The 19,394-nt window shown below is 42.4% G+C and overlaps 1 protein-coding gene across 1 annotated transcript; it reads left to right on the forward strand.

Moving 5' to 3' along the window:
- Positions 1-9,270: 9,270 nt before the first annotated feature.
- Positions 9,271-18,346, forward strand: LOC308159418 (keratin, type I cytoskeletal 18-like; the record flags this gene model as incomplete). Its single annotated transcript, XM_080533200.1, has 7 exons — positions 9,271-9,762; positions 13,645-13,727; positions 14,117-14,273; positions 14,474-14,638; positions 15,181-15,306; positions 15,709-15,929; positions 18,145-18,346. 7 exons carry the CDS (start codon positions 9,271-9,273, stop codon positions 18,185-18,187), a joined length of 1,287 nt encoding a protein of 428 aa, XP_080389326.1. The 3' UTR covers positions 18,188-18,346.
- Between the last annotated feature and the right edge of the window lie 1,048 nt (positions 18,347-19,394).

Here is a 19,394-nt window from a genome sequence, read left to right on the forward strand (position 1 = left end):
GGCCTGTGGTTGGTTCCCATGACATTTTGGATTTGTTCCCAGATCCGTTTGGTGTTTCCCTTTGCCTCTTTGATGATAGTAATGAAGAAATTAGCTTTAACCTTTCTGATCATTTTGGTAACCTTGTTCCGGAGGGAGATAAACCTATGCCTGTCACTGACTAGCTGTGGCTTATTCTCCAAAGCTCTCTTCAAAGCAAAGTCTCTTTCTTTTATCAGGTTAACTATCTCTGTGTTGAACCAGGGAAGGGAGTTGTTTTTTTTCTTTCCTTTCACTTTTTGAGTAAATGTGTTGACTAGACTTTGTGTTTTGATTGCTAGTGTCTTGGAGTCTACCTCTACGCTGTTCCCAGTGAGGATGTTATTCCAACCAATCTGTTGCACTGCTCTTTCAAAGTTATCCATTTCCTTATGGGGGATCCTTAATTGCTCAACTGGATTAAATGGATGTTTAAAACGATTCTTAGTCAATTTTCTGGACAGTAGTGTCAGGTTATGATCAGAAAGACCAGTAATGAAATTATATGTCTTGACTACTCTTTCAGGCTTGTTGCTGAAGATCAGGTCTATCTGTGTCTGGGAGGATGCAGTTATTCTAGTTGGGCCATCTAGAAGTTGTTTAAACTCCAGACCGTCTGTGAGCTGCTTAAGGGGTTTCCTAATTGACTTGTCTAGCCAGTTACAATTCAGGATCCCAAGTACAATCACTTCTGTTTTTGAGTCACACTCTTGAAGTAGCTTTTTGAATGTAATGTAAAAATCCTTGCTAGCAGAAGGTGGGCGATAAACAACAATGAGCACAAAATACATTTCTCGAGAAAGCTGTACATTCAGACCGATGCATTCTAAGTCATGTTCGAAAGACCAGTTTATTAGTTGACAGTTAAAATGGTCTTTGATATAAATCATGACACCACCACTGAATGACTCTATACAGAATGACTCTATACAGAATGACTCTACCTGCAGAATGACTCTATACAGAATGACTCTATACAGAATGACTCTAACTGCAGACTGACTCTATACAGAATGACTCTATACAGAATGACTCTATACAGAATGACTCTATACAGAATGACTCTAATTGCAGACTGACTCTATACAGAATGACTCTATACAGAATGACTCTACCTACAGAATGACTCTATACAGAATGACTCTACCTACAGAATGACTATACAGAATGACTCTACCTACAGAATGACTCTATACAGAATGACTCTACCTACAGAATGACTATACAGAATGACTCTACCTACAGAATGACTCTACCTACAGAATTACTATACAGAATGACTCTATACAGAATGACTCTACTTACAGAACGACTCTACCTACAGAATGACTCTACCTACAGAATGACTCTATACAGAATGACTCTACCTACAGAATGACTCTATACAGAATTACTCTACCTACAGAACGACTCTACCTACAGAATGACTCTACCTACAGAATGACTCTATACAGAATGACTCTATACAGAATGACTCTACCTACAGAATGACTCTATACAGAATGACTCTATACAGAATGACTCTACCTACAGAATGACTCTACCTACAGAATGACTCTATACAGAATGACTCTTTACAGAATGACTCTACATACAGAATGACTCTATACAGAATGACTCTATACAGAATGACTCTACCTACAGAATGACTCTATACAGAATGACTCTACCTACAGAATGACTTTATACAGAATGACTCTATACAGAATGACTCTACCTACAGAATGACTCTATACAGAATGACTCTATACAGAATGACTCTATACAGAATGACTCTACCTGCAGAATGACTCTATACAGAATGACTCTATACAGAATGACTCTACCTACAGAATGACTCTATACAGAATGACTCTATACAGAATGACTCTACCTGCAGAATGACTCTATACAGAATGACTCTATACAGAATGACTCTACCTGCAGAATGACTCTATACAGAATGACTCTACCTACAGAATGACTCTATACAGAATGACTCTATACAGAATGACTCTACCTGCAGAATGACTCTATACAGAATCAAATCAAATCAAATCAAATTTTATTTGTATAGCGCATTTCTTACAAGATGCAACTCAATGCGCTTCACACAATGAAAATGTTCAGTCAATCAGTCAATCAATCAATCAATACTGACAGAGCCGCGAGCAGGCAAAAGTAAAAAACCTGTATACTATGTAGCCAGGAAAAAATTCCCTTGCAGCCCTCTACCAATAGAGCGACTACTAGCCAGTTTGCTTACCAGTACCCAGCGGTCCCCCAGGGGAGGCCAGGACCACCGGCACAAAGCAAGCAAGCAAGGGCAAAAACCTGTACACCATGTATCCAGGAAAAATTCCTTGCATATTATCGGCGTACACACTGTCCATAAATTTTGTGTTGTATTTGCATCGTTCTGCATCCAGTATGGTCACAGGTCCTGCCAAAAGAGAAACTTAAGCACAGTTATAATGCAACAACACAATAGAGACAGTAAAGATGACAGCAATACAACCTGATGGTGGTCCTGGTACACTCTTGTACCGGTTCCAGTACTGCTCTAGGTGCTATTTGGAGCTGACAGTGCCTCATCAGCACCCGGGTCCATTTTCCTGTCAATACAAATCTCAAAAACACGAGTATGGTGTAGTGGCCTAGTGATCCTAGTTCTATAATGTCCAATGTCTCCCTTAGTATCAAAAGGCGACATTGAATAAGTAGGTTTTGAGGTCACGCTTAAAAATGTCCTGAGTTTTAGACAACCTCAGGCCCTCAGGTAGGGTGTTCCACAATCTAGGAGCATATATGCTAAAAGCTGATCCTCCAAATCTCTTTGTCCTAGCCTCTGGCACTATTAAAAGTTCCGTGCCACTAGACCGTAAGGGTCTAGCTGGTGTGTATCTTATGAGCATGTCCACCATGTAATTGGGTGCATCACAGTGAAGTGATTTATAAACTAGTAAAAGGATCTTGAAGTCTATTCTATGACTGACAGGGAGCCAGTGTAGTGATCTCAAGACAGGTGTGATGTGCGCTCTCCGTTTGGTCCTAGTAAGGACACGAGCAGCAGCATTTTGAACCATTTGTAGTCTATTTATCATTTTTTTGGGGAGACCTGTCAGGAGAGCATTACAGTAATCTAGCCTACTAGTAACAAACGCATGCATTAATTTTTCAGTGTCTGCCTGGGAGAGAAATGATTGTACCTTAGTGATGTTTCTTAGATGGTAGAAGGATGTTTTAATAGTGTTATTTATATGAGTTTCAAAATTTAGATCTGGGTCAATTATGACACCAAGATTCCTGGCCTGACACTTAGTGTTAAGAGCTAGTGTTTTCAAGTGTGCAGATAATTTCTCTCTCCCAGTTTTCTCGCCAATGATCAATACCTCTGTTTTTTCTTGATTGAGTTGGAGAAAGTTTTGTGTCATCCAAATATTAATATCGGCAATACAGTCTATCAGGTGGTCGATCATCTTGTAGTCGTTGGGAGTTACTGAGATATAAAGCTGAGTGTCGTCAGCATAGCTGTGGTAGTTAACGCTATGCTTCTTGATAACAGAACTGAGGGGTAGCATGTATAGGCTAAAAAGCAACGGTCCTAAAATGGACCCCTGGGGAACTCCACAGGTTGTGCTATAATTTTTTGACTTATGGTCACCAAGGGCTACAAAGTAGTCACGGTCAGCCAGGTAAGTCCTGAACCAGTTTAAGACCGGACCTGAGAGGCCAACCCAGTTTTCAAGTCTCTCAATAAGTATGGAGTGGTCTACCGTATCAAAGGCTGCACTTAAGTCTAAGAGTACAAGAATCGAGAGTTTTTTCGAGTCTGCATTTATCCTAAGGTCATTAGTTACTTTAAGCAAAGCGGTTTCTGTGCTGTGGTATGATCGGAAACCTGACTGAAGTGGGTCATACCTATTATTTAGGACTAAGAATTCATGAAGCTGTCTATACGCTGCCTTTTCTAAAATTTTGCTTAGAAAAGTAAGATTGGATATTGGTCTACAGTTTTTTGGATCAGAAGGATCTAGGTTACTTTTCTTCAGGGTGGGTCTAACCAGGGCAGTTTTTAGCGCCGCAGGAAATATCCCTTTAAGTAGGGCGTGATTTACAATGCCTAGTATGTCATCAGACACAGATTCAAAAATGTCCTTAAAAAAGGTGGTAGGAATAGGGTCAAGAGGACACGTAGACGGTTTAAGCTGTGACACAATTTTACCTAGTGTTTCCGTACTAATCATGGTGAACATGCTCATAGTCATGTTCTGTGGTGGCGGATCTGTGGTGCTACACAAACCTAGAATGACTCTATACAGAATGACTCTACCTACAGAATGACTCTATACAGAATGACTCTACCTACAGAATGACTATACAGAATGACTCTACCTACAGAATGACTATACAGAATGACTCTATACAGAATGACTCTACCTGCAGAATGACTCTATACAGAATTACTCTATACAGAATGACTCTACCTACAGAATGACTCTATACAGAATGACTCTATACAGAATGACTCTATACAGAATGACTCTACCTGCAGAATGACTCTATACAGAATGACTCTATACAAAATGACTCTACCTGCAGAATGACTCTATACAGAATGACTCTACCTGCAGACTGACTCTATACAGAATGACTCTATACAGAATGACTCTACCTACAGAATGACTCTATACAGAATGACTCTATACAGAATGACTCTATACAGAATGACTCTACCTACAGAATGACTCTATACAGAATGACTCTACCTACAGAATGACTTTATACAGAATGACTCTATACAGAATGACTCTACCTACAGAATGACTATACAGAATGACTCTACCTACAGAATGACTATACAGAATGACTCTACCTACAGAATGACTCTACCTACAGAATGACTCTATACAGAATGACTCTATACAGAATGACTCTACCTACAGAACGACTCTACCTACAGAATGACTCTACCTACAGAATGACTCTATACAGAATGACTCTATACAGAATGACTCTACTTACAGAATGACTCTATACAGAATTACTCTATACAGAATGACTACCTACAGGGCAGGTGTTTTTTCCTGACCACGTGACTTGACTGAGAAATACTCCAGTCTCTAATCATATCCCACACTAAGTTTTTATGACTGGAATGTTTGTGGAGCTAAAGATGGACATGGCAGCTCTGAGAGAAAAAGGCCCCTTAACTGTCACATTTCACCCACCTCTGATGTATGACCCTCACACTCACACTCTGCCCATGATCAGCATGAGACCCCTACCTCTCCCTACACCCCTACTCATCCAGCCGCTCACTGAGGTCATCCGACCAGGAGCTCCTGGTCGTACCCAGGACTAGACTTAAAACCAAAGGGGACAGAGCGTTTGAGGTGACGGCCCCAAGACTCTGGAACGCCCTCCCCCCTGACCTGAGAGCCTTCAGAACTAATTTTAAGCGGCAATTAAAGACGCATTTGTTTAGGCAGGCCGGTAGTCACCTTTAGCCTTCTTATTGTTCCTTTTTATGTTCTGATTACGTTGTCCCCTTTTTTGTTTTAATCATTGATGTTTTGATTGCACTTTTCTTATTTGTGATGTAAAGCACCCTGTGCATCCGTGCTGTGAAGGGCGCTATAGAAATAAAGTTTTACTTACTTTACTTACTTACTTACTCTCTCCATGGACACACCCTGCTTGGAAACCTGGAATGCGAACAGAGGTCTAGAAATGCACCCACCATGGCCTTTTTCAGGGCCTCAAGAATTAAGATTCTCATCCCCTCATTTAATTTATTTTTCATTTCATTTTTCTCTATGCTCCTGACACCTTTCCTTGATCATGGGTTTGTGTGCATGTGCGTGTGTGTGAGTGCGTGTGTGTGTGTGTGTGTGTGTGTGTGTGTGTGTGTACGTACATGTGTGCGTGTGCGTGTGTGTGCGTTTGTGTGTGTGTGTTTGTGCGTGCGTATGCGCACATGCATGCATACCTGCATATGTGAATACTTTATGTGCGTGTGAGTAACTCTCGATCCCTCACTCCCAGGGTAAAAGAGTGAAAAGAAAAGGTAGCAAACAAGACCCCAGTTCATCCAAGAAAACTCAAACTGTGAGCTTTCATTTTCTGACAGTTGTCCAGAATCTCTGAAGCACATAAGCTCCCATTGAGGTTGCCAGGGATTCCTGCTGGTTATTAGTATGAGTCAGAGACTCTGGTTCCTCTTCTTCTCATTCTTCTTCTCTCTTTCTGTCTCTTGTCCTCCCTAACTAAGAGAGTCTGTCAAAGTCTGAATGACTGCACTAATGCAGTACAGCTTAAACAGGTCAAGATTATCTAAAACCTGACTCACTTTGATTCCATTCAGAAGTTTGTTATTTCTTTCATTTCACAATAGTAACTTTGTGGGTGTCTACTATATCTATTTGACAATACCATGGTTACGTTTTCCTACTTTTGTACTGTTTGCATCTTGTTTGATTTGACAGATATTGTGTAAGTTAGCACTTAAAGAACATGATAAATGTCCCTTACCACTGTATTTGATTGATACATCATACGCATTGATATGAGATAAGCGCTATTAGAGTGCAGAGGTGTTGTCTTTGAAACTTGAGCAACCATGAAAGTACAATAGAAGCAGAGCAAAAAGAGAACAGGGTGTTTTGGAGCTTAAAATGTACTTGCTTCTGCCAACTACCCCTGGGTGGTACTGCGTGTTTTGTTATTTAGTTCTTTGGGGTTCCATTTTGAATGTCCGCTCCCGGCCAGAACACAGCTTTATATGAGAGCTCTCATATTCCATTGAGAGCTAATATGAACCTCTGCCTGCCGTTTCATAAAGCAGTAATGCAGTCGGTTAGTTCTACTAGTTCTACTACTTCATTTGTCCTGCATGTTCAATGTTCCATACGGGTCTGTTTTCTCACTAACATGAAATAATATTGATCGATTGTTTTGTTTGTTATATTGAGAGAAATGCGCTACAGAGAGTCGTGAGAACAGCCCAGAAGATCACCGGCGCCCCCCTCCCCTCTCTGGAAGAGCTGTACAACACACGCTGCCTCAGGAAGGCCTCCAAGATCTCCAGAGACCCAAGATCTCCAGGACAAACAGACTGAAGCTCAGCTTCTACCCCAGGGCCATCCAGGCCCTGAACACAGCAAAGACCTAGGTTCTGGGCCCTGGACAGTCTGGACGGATTGATGGCAGCTGCTGGATTGAAAAATCAGGTGTAGTGCTGAGGCACAAATGTGTACATTTCGAGCCTGCAAACTGCGACACTTTAAATGAATGTGCAATAACACTATGTGCAATATGACAACCCTAGTCGTTTTATCTGTTCAGTATAGTATAGTGGATAGTGTACATAGCCTTTATTTATGTAAACCAGCTCCTTTCCCTTCTTGTTTTTTGTTTTGTTTTTGTTTTTTTTTCTTTCCTAGCACCAATTTCGTTGTTTGGTACCTGTACTATAGCAATGACAATAAAGACCATTCATTCATTCATTCATTATATTGGATGAACTATGATTTTGCAAGAAAAGACAGTCAAGTAAACGGTATGGAAAAGACCTGATGCTCTCTTGTCCTTTTCTAATCAATGAGATATAAACTCCGAGAAGACATCATATACTGTATAAAGACGGCCTCAATTCCTCTCAAAAAGATTTCAACTTGAAGATTAAGTCAGTGAGGAGTACCTGTGCACTTTTACTCAAAGGTGACTGAGGGACAGTGAACCCTCTCCCCTCCCTCGGTCGTATCGTGTCTAATCTCACATAGACAGAAACAGTGGTATCAGCCTACCAAAAGGTCTTTGTTCACCTGACCTCATCTACATTTGTATGCCCTTGGATACAGCTTGGGTGTTACCCTTTTTTATATGGCTACGGGCCTTTGGATGTAAGGTCATACTATACCCTGTAATGACAAAACACTTTTGTCATGTGCTGGAGCAGGGAACAGAACAGTGCAGGAGCAGCAGAACAGTACGTCTGTTGGACATCTGCCACCTCTGGCCAACCGCTGCAAAATTCAATTTGCAGTTCCAAACAACAACATCCTCCCTAATAATAATATAACCCCCGAAATGTACTGGCAGTGTCGGACATTAGCTGTTGTGTTTCTGCATGTGCACACGATTCTAAGAGGCAGCAGCCAGAGATAGAAAAAAGCGAAAATTGGTGAGTGCTCTCCCCAAGAACACCCCTGGCCTAGCAACAACATGTTTGTATACAAACTGAGTGTTGGATAGGACACTGAAAACAGCGTTCATTTTAATTGAATCGTTTTAATTTTAATAAACATAGTTAATATGATGTCATGTGATTTGCTACATCAAGGAAGTGTCTAGATGTATTCTCATCTCAAGAACATATTTCAACGAAGAAGAAATTGATGAATGCTGAAACATTGTTGAATATGCTGTTAGGCATCATGACAAGAACATTCCTGTTACGCACTCATTGATGAAAGAGGCTAATGTTCTTTGTGGTTTGGTGCTTGTTCTGTGAGTAGCCTACTGGTCTGCAACGCCATATCTCTTCTGCAAGTCAGATAGTGTTGTTAGTGGCATTCCCAGTTATTTTGACATTGGGCAGACCAAATGCCTATAAGCTATGCTGCAGGCAACTGTAAGAAAGTATGCCTTTTATGGGCAAACCAAAATATTTTGCAAACCAAAATTGCATGTGAGAATTTGACTTTTCCTTCTGTATTTCTACCAGTCTTTCTGTCTTTTGTTTCTGCCTTTGTATTTTAGTCTGTTTGTCTGTCTGTTTCTTCCTTTGTTTTCTACCGTTCTTTTCATTTTTGTATGTCATGTAATTAAGTTAAAAGATCAACTGAAAAAGTAGAAAATTTTATTTTCTTCGTTTTATCAAATATAGACATTATAAAAATGAGAACATAACTAAACATGCTTTCATGCAGATAGAAGGCGAGAAGAGAGGGGTTAGGGGGCAAGAGTGAGAGCATGGGAGCATGTGAGAAGAGGGAGGAGTATAGGAAAGAGAGAATGGGGGATGTGGATGTAGGCAGGGTCTTGGAGGCTGGGCTTCAAAAACAGAGAGAGAAAGAGAGAGAGAGAGAGAGAGAGAGAGAGAGAGAGAGAGAGAGAGAGAGAGAGAGAAGTTGAGTGGGAGTATAAGTTCTCTGTTTTACTTTGCCACCATCTCTCTCTGAGACGTCCAGCTCGGTCTGAACCTCCTGTCTCTCTCTTTTCCATTCAATTCTTCATTCGTTCCGACACTCCACTATTACTTCAGCAACCATGAGTTACAGAGCTGTGCCCTCTGCCCACATGTCCTTCACCCGCTCCACGCCGGTGTCTTCCTACCGGGCTGCCAGCACTTACGGTGGAGCCGGGGGCCAAGGCACCCGCATCTCCTCCTCTGCCTTCTCAGGCCTGCGCAGCGGCGCCCCGGGCTCTTCCTCCGGCTTCACCTCCTCCTCCTCTTACAAGGTGAGCAGCGGTATGGGGGGTGGCATGGGTGGTGGTATGGGTGGTGGTGGTGGCATGGGTGGCCTGGTCGGTGCGGCCGCCGGTGGTGGTGGTGGTGGTAGCAGTGGGATCATGGGGAACGAGAAGGGTGCCATGCAGAACCTCAACGACCGCTTGGCCAACTACCTGGAGACGGTGAGGAACCTGGAGGCGGCCAACGGACAGCTGGAGGAGAAGATCAGGGAGGCGCTGGAGAAGGGAGGACCGGGCGCCCGCGACTACAGCAAGTACACCCCCGTGCTGGATGACTTGCGCAAGAAGGTGAGGATGGATGGATGGATGGGGGGGTGAGAGGGAGAGGGAGGTAGTGGGAGATAGTGAGAGCTGGAACGGGTATGAGAGTGATATGTGAGGAAGGGAGAGAGCAGAGGGACAGAGAGGCAAAGAGAGAGAGAGGGAGGGGGGTATGATGAAGTGAAGACTGTAGAAAAAGGGGTGAAAGTGAGGAATTTGCGTGGATGTCTTCGGATGCTTTAGATGATTGATTTGAGGAAGCTAGAAAAACAAAGAACGCATGACGATAGGGCAATAGGACTGTTGCAACTTCACTTGCACATCTGTTAAAGCATCTGCAAGCACAGAAACACAGCCCAGTGGTATGAGAGCAGCTTTACGGTGACAATTGAATGTTTTTGCCAAAAATGTCCAAATGTTTGTTGTTTTAAACATGACTTCACATTGCTCGAGGTAACTTACCGTACTGAGGTGAAAACTGCTGTGGATTTTGGTTATCAAATTTCTTAACAACTGAATAGAGGGTGTGGCAGATATCCCCTTACCCTCCCCCCCTTCAAATTCCCTCACACCACAAGCTAGTCAAGAGTTCCTCATATGAATCACACAATTTAGGGGGAAGTTATGAATCACCATGGAGACCAACACCAATAAACATTTGCTTGGATACAAGAGTGTTTCTAAAGTGATTCAACCCCAAATGGTCACTCTCCCCACACTAAGATGTAGGAGGACACCGATGTGAACCAGATGTGGTGTGTGTGAGTGTGTGTGTGTGTGTGTGTGTGTGTGTGTGTGTGTGTGTGTGTGTGTGTGTGAGTGTGTGTGTGTGTGTGGGGGGGGTGAAACGAAAATAATCGCCTGTGAGATTTGAAACATTGCCAGCTTTGCAGCTGTTCATCACATAGGACAGATTCCCAGTAAGATTCCATATCGCCTCTACTACGCTTCAACATAGTCAACAACTCGTGACATAATCATAACCATGGAGCGATAAAAACAGTCTGGAAAAAGTGGAATGCCATGGCTACAAACACACACACATGCACACGCACACGCACACGCACACGCACACGCACACACAGGCACACACACACACACACGCACACACGCACACACGCACATACACACACACACACACACACACACACACACACACACACACACACACACACACACAGTTTGGGGGAGAAGAGAGAGAAGTCTCTTCACAGTGTTCTGGGACAGGAAGCCCAGCCCATTCCTGTAACAATGCAGAGTCAGAGCAGACCAGCTCTGAGAGCAGACCAGCTCTGGCAGCTCTGGCACGGGAAGACCATTTTACTGCTTTTCCGTTCAAGGGTTCCTCTTTTCACTCACCGTCCTACATGTTTTCCGACCCATTACATCATCTGAATCTGCGGTTTTATATCACCCGAGGGAGGCATAGATTTAAAGCACATGTTTTTATCATGCAAATTCCATGGAAAACAAAGCAAGTTTCTAACAATTTGTTTTAAAAATTGGATCGGCTGACATGGGTCAAAACATTTAAGGAAGCATAATGATGATAATAATAAATAGATACATAGATATATAGGTAGATAGATAGTTAGATAGATAGATAGATAGATAGATAGATAGATAGATAGATAGATAGATAGATAGGTAGATAGATAGTTAGATAGATAGATAGTGTTCTTCCCATGATGGATGTATGTTTATCTTGTAGATAGTAATAGTTATTTGTCTGTATTATCTTGTAGATAGTACTAGTTTTTCTGTCTGTCTTACATGTAACGATGAATTGAGAATCAAGGACCCCAATTGAAATAAGCCAGTGGCTTTCTTGGGTTTTTATCCTGTTAGTTGACCTTGTATGTAATATGTACTTTCATGTACCTACTTCTGCAAATCTTCTAATAAAGTTTTCAATCAATCAAAAAAAATAGATAGATAGATAGATAGATAGATAGATAGATGACGAGATGATGAGAACAAAAACAAAGAAGTGCACAATAGACAACATCAGACAAAAAAATAGACAACAACAGACAATCATGGTTTGCATGTCGGTTATGACAGTGAGGAGGGGGCTAGAGTGAGGCGTTTAGAGTCCTGATGGCTATGGGGGAAACACTGTTTGTTGGTGAAGTGTTTAGTTTTTGTGGAGAATTACTTGTAGAGCCTCCGTGAGGGGAGGAGCTGGAAGAGGTGATGAGCAGGAGGGGTGAGGGGTCAGAGATGATCTTCTGTAATAATAATATTACTATACAACGCTTATCATAAAAGCAGCAATCAAAGTCTAGAAGAAAGGGTAGGCCAGCCAATACAGATGCATCTGTATGTCTGGACAGCCCCCAGACAGGAAGAGAGTCTGAGCAGCCGTTTGACAGGAAGAGAGTCTGAGCAGCCCTTTGACAGGAAGAGAGTCTGAGCAGCCCTTTGACAGGAAGAGAGTCTGAGCAGCCCTTTGACAGGAAGAGAGTCTGATCAGCCCTTTGACAGGAAGAAAGTCTGGAAAGCCCTTTGACAGGAAGAGAGGTCCAAAGGCGTGGCTCATGGGAAGTAAAGGCACAACCCTTCCTTGTACGGACCACAACTTAAATCCTAAAGTATATCATAATAAGCTTGGGATGTTATATAATAATACCTATTATTTATCTTTTCAGCTCATAATATTGGCTTGTTTCCCTACACGCTTTTCAAGTTTCAGGTTTCAAGTTTATTGTTATATGCCATTATACAAGTATAAGAGAATAACATTATTAGGCTTCAGTTCCTTGACATTGCAGCAACAAGAGAAATAGGGCCCTATTATGCACTTCATCAATAAGACAAGGCGGTTGATCTAAACTTAAGACGTGGAGGCGTGGTCAAGGCCACTTTGCTATTATGCGTGCTGCAGTGGGCGCCTAAAAGCCGCGCTAAGCAAAGAAATTAGTCATGGGTGTGTTTTGGGCGTCTTCTCAATCAACCCAATCAGCGTGCCAGGTGCCATTCCCTTTAAGAACCGGCTGCGTTGAGTCATTAGCGCTATGCTATTATGGAAGTCCTGAGAAGGAGGTCAGCGCGCTTCTCTGCCTCTCCCTTCTGAAATAAAGCATTTATAGGGCCCTATTATGCACTTCATCAATAAGACGAGGCGGTAGATCTAAACTTAAGACGTGGAGGCGTGGTCAAGGCCACTTTGCTATTATACGTGCTGTAGTGGGCGCCTAAAACCCGGCGCTAAGCAAAGAAATTAGTCATGGGTGTGTTTTGGGCGTCTTCTCAATCAACCCAATCAGCGTGCCAGGTGCCATTCCCTTTAAGAACCGGCTGCGTTGAGTCATTAGCGCTATGCTATTATGGAAGTCCTGAGAAGGAGGTCAGCTCGCTTCTCTGCTTCTCCCTTCTGAAATAAAGCATTTATACTGTGACCGTAATTGACGTCTTGCCGTGGAGCCACGTGCGTGTTCATGTGTGCCCACATGCATGCGCAAACCGCGGAGGCGCGCTCGTGTTTCAAAACGTGCATGAAGTCTAAACTTAAGAACTTTTCAAACCACTTCTTAGCGATAGGAGCAAAGTCAGATCGCATAATAGCAGGGGCGCCTAGTGCACTTCATTAACATATGAACACTCCCACAATGAGCAATATGCACGGGAGTTTTACGTCTTATGTGTGGGCGCCTATCGACACCTGCATAATAGCAGTAGCGCGTATGAAGCGCATAATAAGGGTGGTGGTAGGTCTTAACCTGGCGGTGCGTCTTAATTAACACTTAAGACGGCAAGTTAAGAAGTGCATAATAGGGCCCATAAAGTGGCAATAATAAATAACTAATAATAGTAATATATATTTTTACGTACAATAGCATGTTACTTGTTTGGCCCATCACATTTCTGTTCTTAGTACTGGCAATAACAAAAACATTTTCCTCATAGGTCTTTGATGCGACAGTGGATAACGCTCATGTGGTACTCCAAATTGATAATGCCCGTTTGGCTGCAGATGACTTCAGAGTCAAGTGAGTTTACCTCTGTACTATGGGGGGGGGCGGTTGCTCATCTGGTTAAACTAGTAGAGTTGACATTAAAGCATGTTTATTCGACCTCATAGTTGGAAATCTGTCTGTTTTCTGCACGTGCAACCCTTTGAATGTAACCCCTACACTCCAGGTCACATCTGTAACCGCCTTAGTGAACTGCCCTGGGTGCAGATCATTTCACCTCAACAATGTTATAAAATATTATAATCTTTGAAATACAAAGGTGACTTTAAATAAGTGTTTTAGGGGCAACTTACTTGTGTTAACTGGAACTGCTGCCATTTTGTCCCTTCACCCCAATCATTTCAGTGCATGATATAGTGTTCCAACGGAGCTCACAGACACTGTCTCTGTCTCTGTACGTAAAGGTTTGAGAACGAGCTGGCCATCCGCCAGTCTGTGGAGGCAGACATCGCAGGTCTGAAGAAGGTCATTGATGACACCAACATGGGCAGGATGAACATCGAGAGTGAGATCGAGTCTGTGAGGGAGGAGCTCATCTTCCTGAAGAAGAACCATGATAACGTAAGCCACCATTGAGATTGAGATTCACCCTGTTTTACATCCGATGGAATAATGATTCCGTTATAATAAAACAATAACTATGGAGGAGTATTTGTGTCAATAAACCTGACATTTTTAGGTTATTTGAGGAGATATTTGGATGAAGCTAAACTATTAAAGAGTACCACTGGAACATGGTCATGTTTCTTCCTCTTCAACAGGAGGTCATGGAGCTGCGTAACCAGATCTCCCAGTCGGGCGTGCAGGTGGACGTGGACGCCCCTAAAGGTCACGACCTGGCCCAGATCATGGAGGACGTGAGGGCCAACTACGAGAAGTTGGCTCAGAAGAACGCACAGGACCTCAAATCTTGGCACGAAAACCAGGTAACCCATTTTACATCCAAACAGAAGAACTCAGATACATCACTTAATTTGTGACTCTCACGAACTAAAAAACAAACTACAAAATGTCAAAGTGTCCTATCAGTGGCCCCGGGCCTGAGCTAGAGTACTCTTCCTGCAACGAATGGTGGACTGCTGATTCACATGCTTAGTATTCAAATGTATTGATTGTAAGTCGCTTTGGAATAAGGCGTCTGCTAAATGCCAAAAATGTAAATGTAAATGTAAGTATTGCACGTTTCATCCATACAGGGAATGCTCCACTGGCCAACGTACAGTTTTTAAATTATCTTATATTTATATTCACTATACCATAGTACAGTGTATGAGTATGTATGTATGTATGTTAATCACATATACATACAGTATATAAATAATCATATTGTAGAAGGGCACTTTGCAAAAGGATAATGGTCGGAGAGAGGGTATAATTCCGAGGGTAGTCACATAAAAAAAAGACAGAACAGTTCACTGTCACATAATGTTTTTGATTGACCCAACCAACATCTCCCCTGGTCTGGTAGATCTCAGACGTACAGGTGCAAGTATCCCAGAACACAGAGGCTCTCCAGGGGGCACAGATGGAGATCACCGACTTACTCAGACAAGTACAGACACTCGAGATCGAACTGGCGTCCCAACAGAGCTTGGTGAGGAAACCCTTTCAATATGCTACTATACAGTCATTTATACTGTATTGGGTTTTTATATGATTTCATTCTTCCAATGCGAGATATCCCAGGTTTGAGTTATATGAATTAATAAGTGAGGTAAAACGAACAAATTGAATGACATAGCCTACCTACGAGATTTGAACTACTATGGTAAAAATGGTCAAAAGTAAAAAAGAAAATGTCCATATGTTGGTACTCTCTCCTTTTGAGGGTCATTTGATGTGACACAGTTTCACTCCAAAGCACATTTCTCCTCAACTAAATAGCATCTCAACAAGCAAACACCATGTTCATTCATTCATTCCTCATACTCTACTCTGCATTTTCCCAACACCCTTCCACCATCTCTTCCACATTCCTATGTTATTCCCAAAACAGAAAGGTTCCTTGGATGACACGTTGCGGAACACAGAGATGCGCAACAACATGGAGATGGAGAAGTACAACAACATCATCGTTCATCTGGAGTCCGAGCTGACGAACCTGCGCGGCAACATCCAGCAGCAGGGCCAGGACTACGAGGCGCTGCTCAACATGAAGATGAAGCTGGAGGCCGAGATCGCCACCTACAGGAGCCTGCTGGACGGAGGGGATTTCAAGTGAGTTGTGGAGGTTAGGGCACTAAAATCCCACCATCTCAGCGTAAGCAGCGTAGCTCCACCTTGCACTTCTATTCGGTTGTTAAGTCGTGACTTTTCGTGTTTCTGCGTCCAACGTTGGCAACGTTGGCTCTCTTCAAAAGTAATAATAATAATTCATTATATTTGTATAGCGCTTTTCCGAGGCTCAAAGACGCTGACAATATGGGAAAAACAGGAAAGTGCTGTGTCCCTTGTTGTATGAATAGATCCCAGTCTAAAGAAGGATTGAACTGTCATTCTACTGCTTTAGTACACTGGTACTCTGGTGCCAATGTTTTTGTTTTTTTTGGGACCCGGAAATTGATAAACGACCTATATCCTTACACCAGATTGTCAACAGACTTTACACCTATCCTCTCAGATATTCACAAATTCACAGGGGGTTGACTTTCTAACTTTGATAAGCAGGGTTCGAGTTATAAGCTGATCTCTGTGGGGGTCTCCAAAATAACAGTGCGAAATGTTCTCATGCACGCGCGAATCATGCCCACACAGCGATGGGACTTACAAGTTTTAATTAGCTATAGGCAGTAGCGGATTAAGGTGGTCAGTGGCCCTAGGCTACTCCTTTGTGTGAGGACCCCCCGCCCCCATACACAAGCCTCCCCCCTCCCCAAAATATACAACTCACGAGCACCCTGCACACACACCACTCATAATGCTTTACCATAAAACACTTAAACACTTTAATAACACAATAACACAACAGTGTTAATAATGCAAAGAATTTTTAAAAAAGTTCAGTGCATTCAGTTCTGTCTCTATTGCTCTCCTCTCCCGTTGTCTCTCTGTTGCTGTCCTGTTGTCTGTCTCTCTGTTGCTGTCCTGTTGTCCGTCTCTCTGTTGCTCCCCTCAGCTCTAAATGACAGAAATGAATTAGCTAATTAGTTGGCATGTAAACATATAGTTAGGGTTGGGTACAGTTTGGGTTTTATTCGATACCGGTGACAAATCGATACTTTAAAAACGGTACCGGTACCGAAACATCATCCTCATCCTCATCCTCCTCCTCAAATACCAACATATCCTGACGCTACAGCTGCAGGCTACTCATTTCACCACATCAACAGCCCCACATGAAACAACAGCTATAAAAGCGATAGTCACACATGTATCTCGGCCAATAATTGTGTTATTTTTGCTATACAGAAGGAGCGAAAAATACATGTACACTAGGTTAGTAAAAAGTAAAAGCCACCTTACCTTTACGGAGACAAGATAGACCTGTTTGGTCTGTTTTCAGTAGGCTGCGGTCGCGGTCCTGGAACCCATGATGCTGACGTCCGATGTTCTTTCTTTATCCAAGATTGGATGAACGGGAGAGGGTCAAAAAATTGCCTTTTTTTGGGCGGCATGGTAGCTACTGTATGTATATACTCCTGTATAGCTAATGAATGAATGTTTGCTTCTCAATAATAGGCTAGGTGCACGATCTCACTACTTCCTGAAAGGCAACTGGTATATGAACATATCCTGTCTCACTCTATTGGTTTAATTGATTAATCAGCTGTGCACTGTGTGTTCCAACGGTTTACCGCACAGCTGATTAATCAACCTTTTGCTGTTGCACAATATTCTACTGCGCCCCATGGTGTCTTGGTGGTGAAGTGCAGGCAGTCAAAGGCCTACTGTCATTCACAGGAGATTAATGGTGCGCGTAGCTCTTTTGGAAAACGTGTTTATTTTACAATATTTATAATATAAATTAAATAATATTCATTACATTGACATTTTGATCAAATAATAGTTGTGGTAATGTATTATTAGCGACCCCCACAGATTTTTGATTTTACTGCCTTCATGGGAGCTCAGAGTCTCAGACCATCTCTATGGGAGCTCAGCTCCCATTGGCTCCCACATAACTCGAACCCTGTTGATAAGTCTAAACTAAAGTGACTTCATCTTCTTTAACTGCAGACACAGGAAACAGCGTTCACATCATGTCCATTGGGAGTGTCAACCAAGAGAACATGACTCAGTAACTTCATATTTGTAAAAACTAAAAAAGTGACAAAGTGAGCATGAACATAAAACCATTCTGCGTCACCCACCGTACTGGATGGGAAGGATGTGACTTGCCTCTTAATGCCATCTACAGTATAAACAGGGTATTGCAATCATGTCCTAATGTATTTTATGGAAGCCTCATGTTTTGTTTTCTATGTGTGTTTAGGCTCATAGATGCCCTGGATGAACTGAAGGCTGCGAGGGAATGAGGGACATAGGTGATGACTAACTGTCAGCTTATGAAGAGAGCCTACCCACAACCGTCTAAAAGACAACAGTCAAACTGGTCCAATCTCCCATCGCTGGGTTTAACCATGACTTAAGAAATAATGACATAATGCCAAATATGCCAGAAATAACTCAATAAAAAATTATGATGCAATGAAGATGCATTGTTTGCCATTCACCATGTTGTCCTTTTTGATTCGTTCCATCACCATGAAACACTGAGTAAACCCTGTCAGTGTATATCATGAAAACAGTATTGCACTTTTAGGAAACATAAGCAATCGATGCATATTTACAATACAAAAGGCCACAAACAGCAATACAATATACAACATTATTGCTTTCATTGACACACAACTGAGGTTGATGGGATTTGTTTCCAGTATAGCATTGTGGGAAGATCTACATTCACCAACATATACAGTTGTACACAAAATTGTGCAGGTACAAAAATAAGTGAACCCCAAGTTGCCTTGGTTAAATCAAATAGGTTAGTAGAATCAGGTGGGTAAATAATTGGGTACCAAATGAACCAATCAAAGGAGAGATCTTTAGGAAAGAGTTTGGGTGGGACTCTGATCAATAGAGAAAAGAAACCTGGTCAGTTTTTCACCCATACAGGTGAATGCAAAACACACCATGCCAAGAGGAAAGGAGCTATTGAGAGCCTCTTCCTCAGTCTGTAAAATCATCTCAACAAGATTTGAGTTCCGTCAGTCCACTGTGAGGCAAATCATTTACAAATAGAGAGCATTTAACATGACAGCAACTCGGCCTAGAAGTGGACGCCCTTCCCCAATATCCCCAAAAGCTAACCCAAACATAACTTCTATAGATTTGCAGACCTCCCTTGCTGCATCTCAGGTAACTGCATGTGCATGCTTCACCAATAAGAAGAACACTGAATCGAAATGGCATTCATTGGAGGGTTGCTTGCAAGAAGCCTCTCCTGTCAAAAAATAACCAAACTGCCCAAACTGCCCAAACTTTGCCAGAGACCACCTGGACAAGCCTGAAGGTTTCTTGAAGTCCGTTCTCTGGACAGATGAGTCAGAAATGTACCTTTTTGGTCACAATCAAATCCACTATATTTGGTGAAAACCCAACACTGCCTACCACCAAAAGAACCTTATCCCAACAGTCAAGCCTGGTGGTGGAAATGTCAAGATCTGGGGCTGCTTTGCCTCC

Source organism: Nansenia antarctica (assembly GCF_963989245.1).
Source record: "Nansenia antarctica genome assembly, chromosome: 6".
NCBI classification, from domain to species: Eukaryota; Metazoa; Chordata; class Actinopteri; order Argentiniformes; family Microstomatidae; genus Nansenia; species Nansenia antarctica.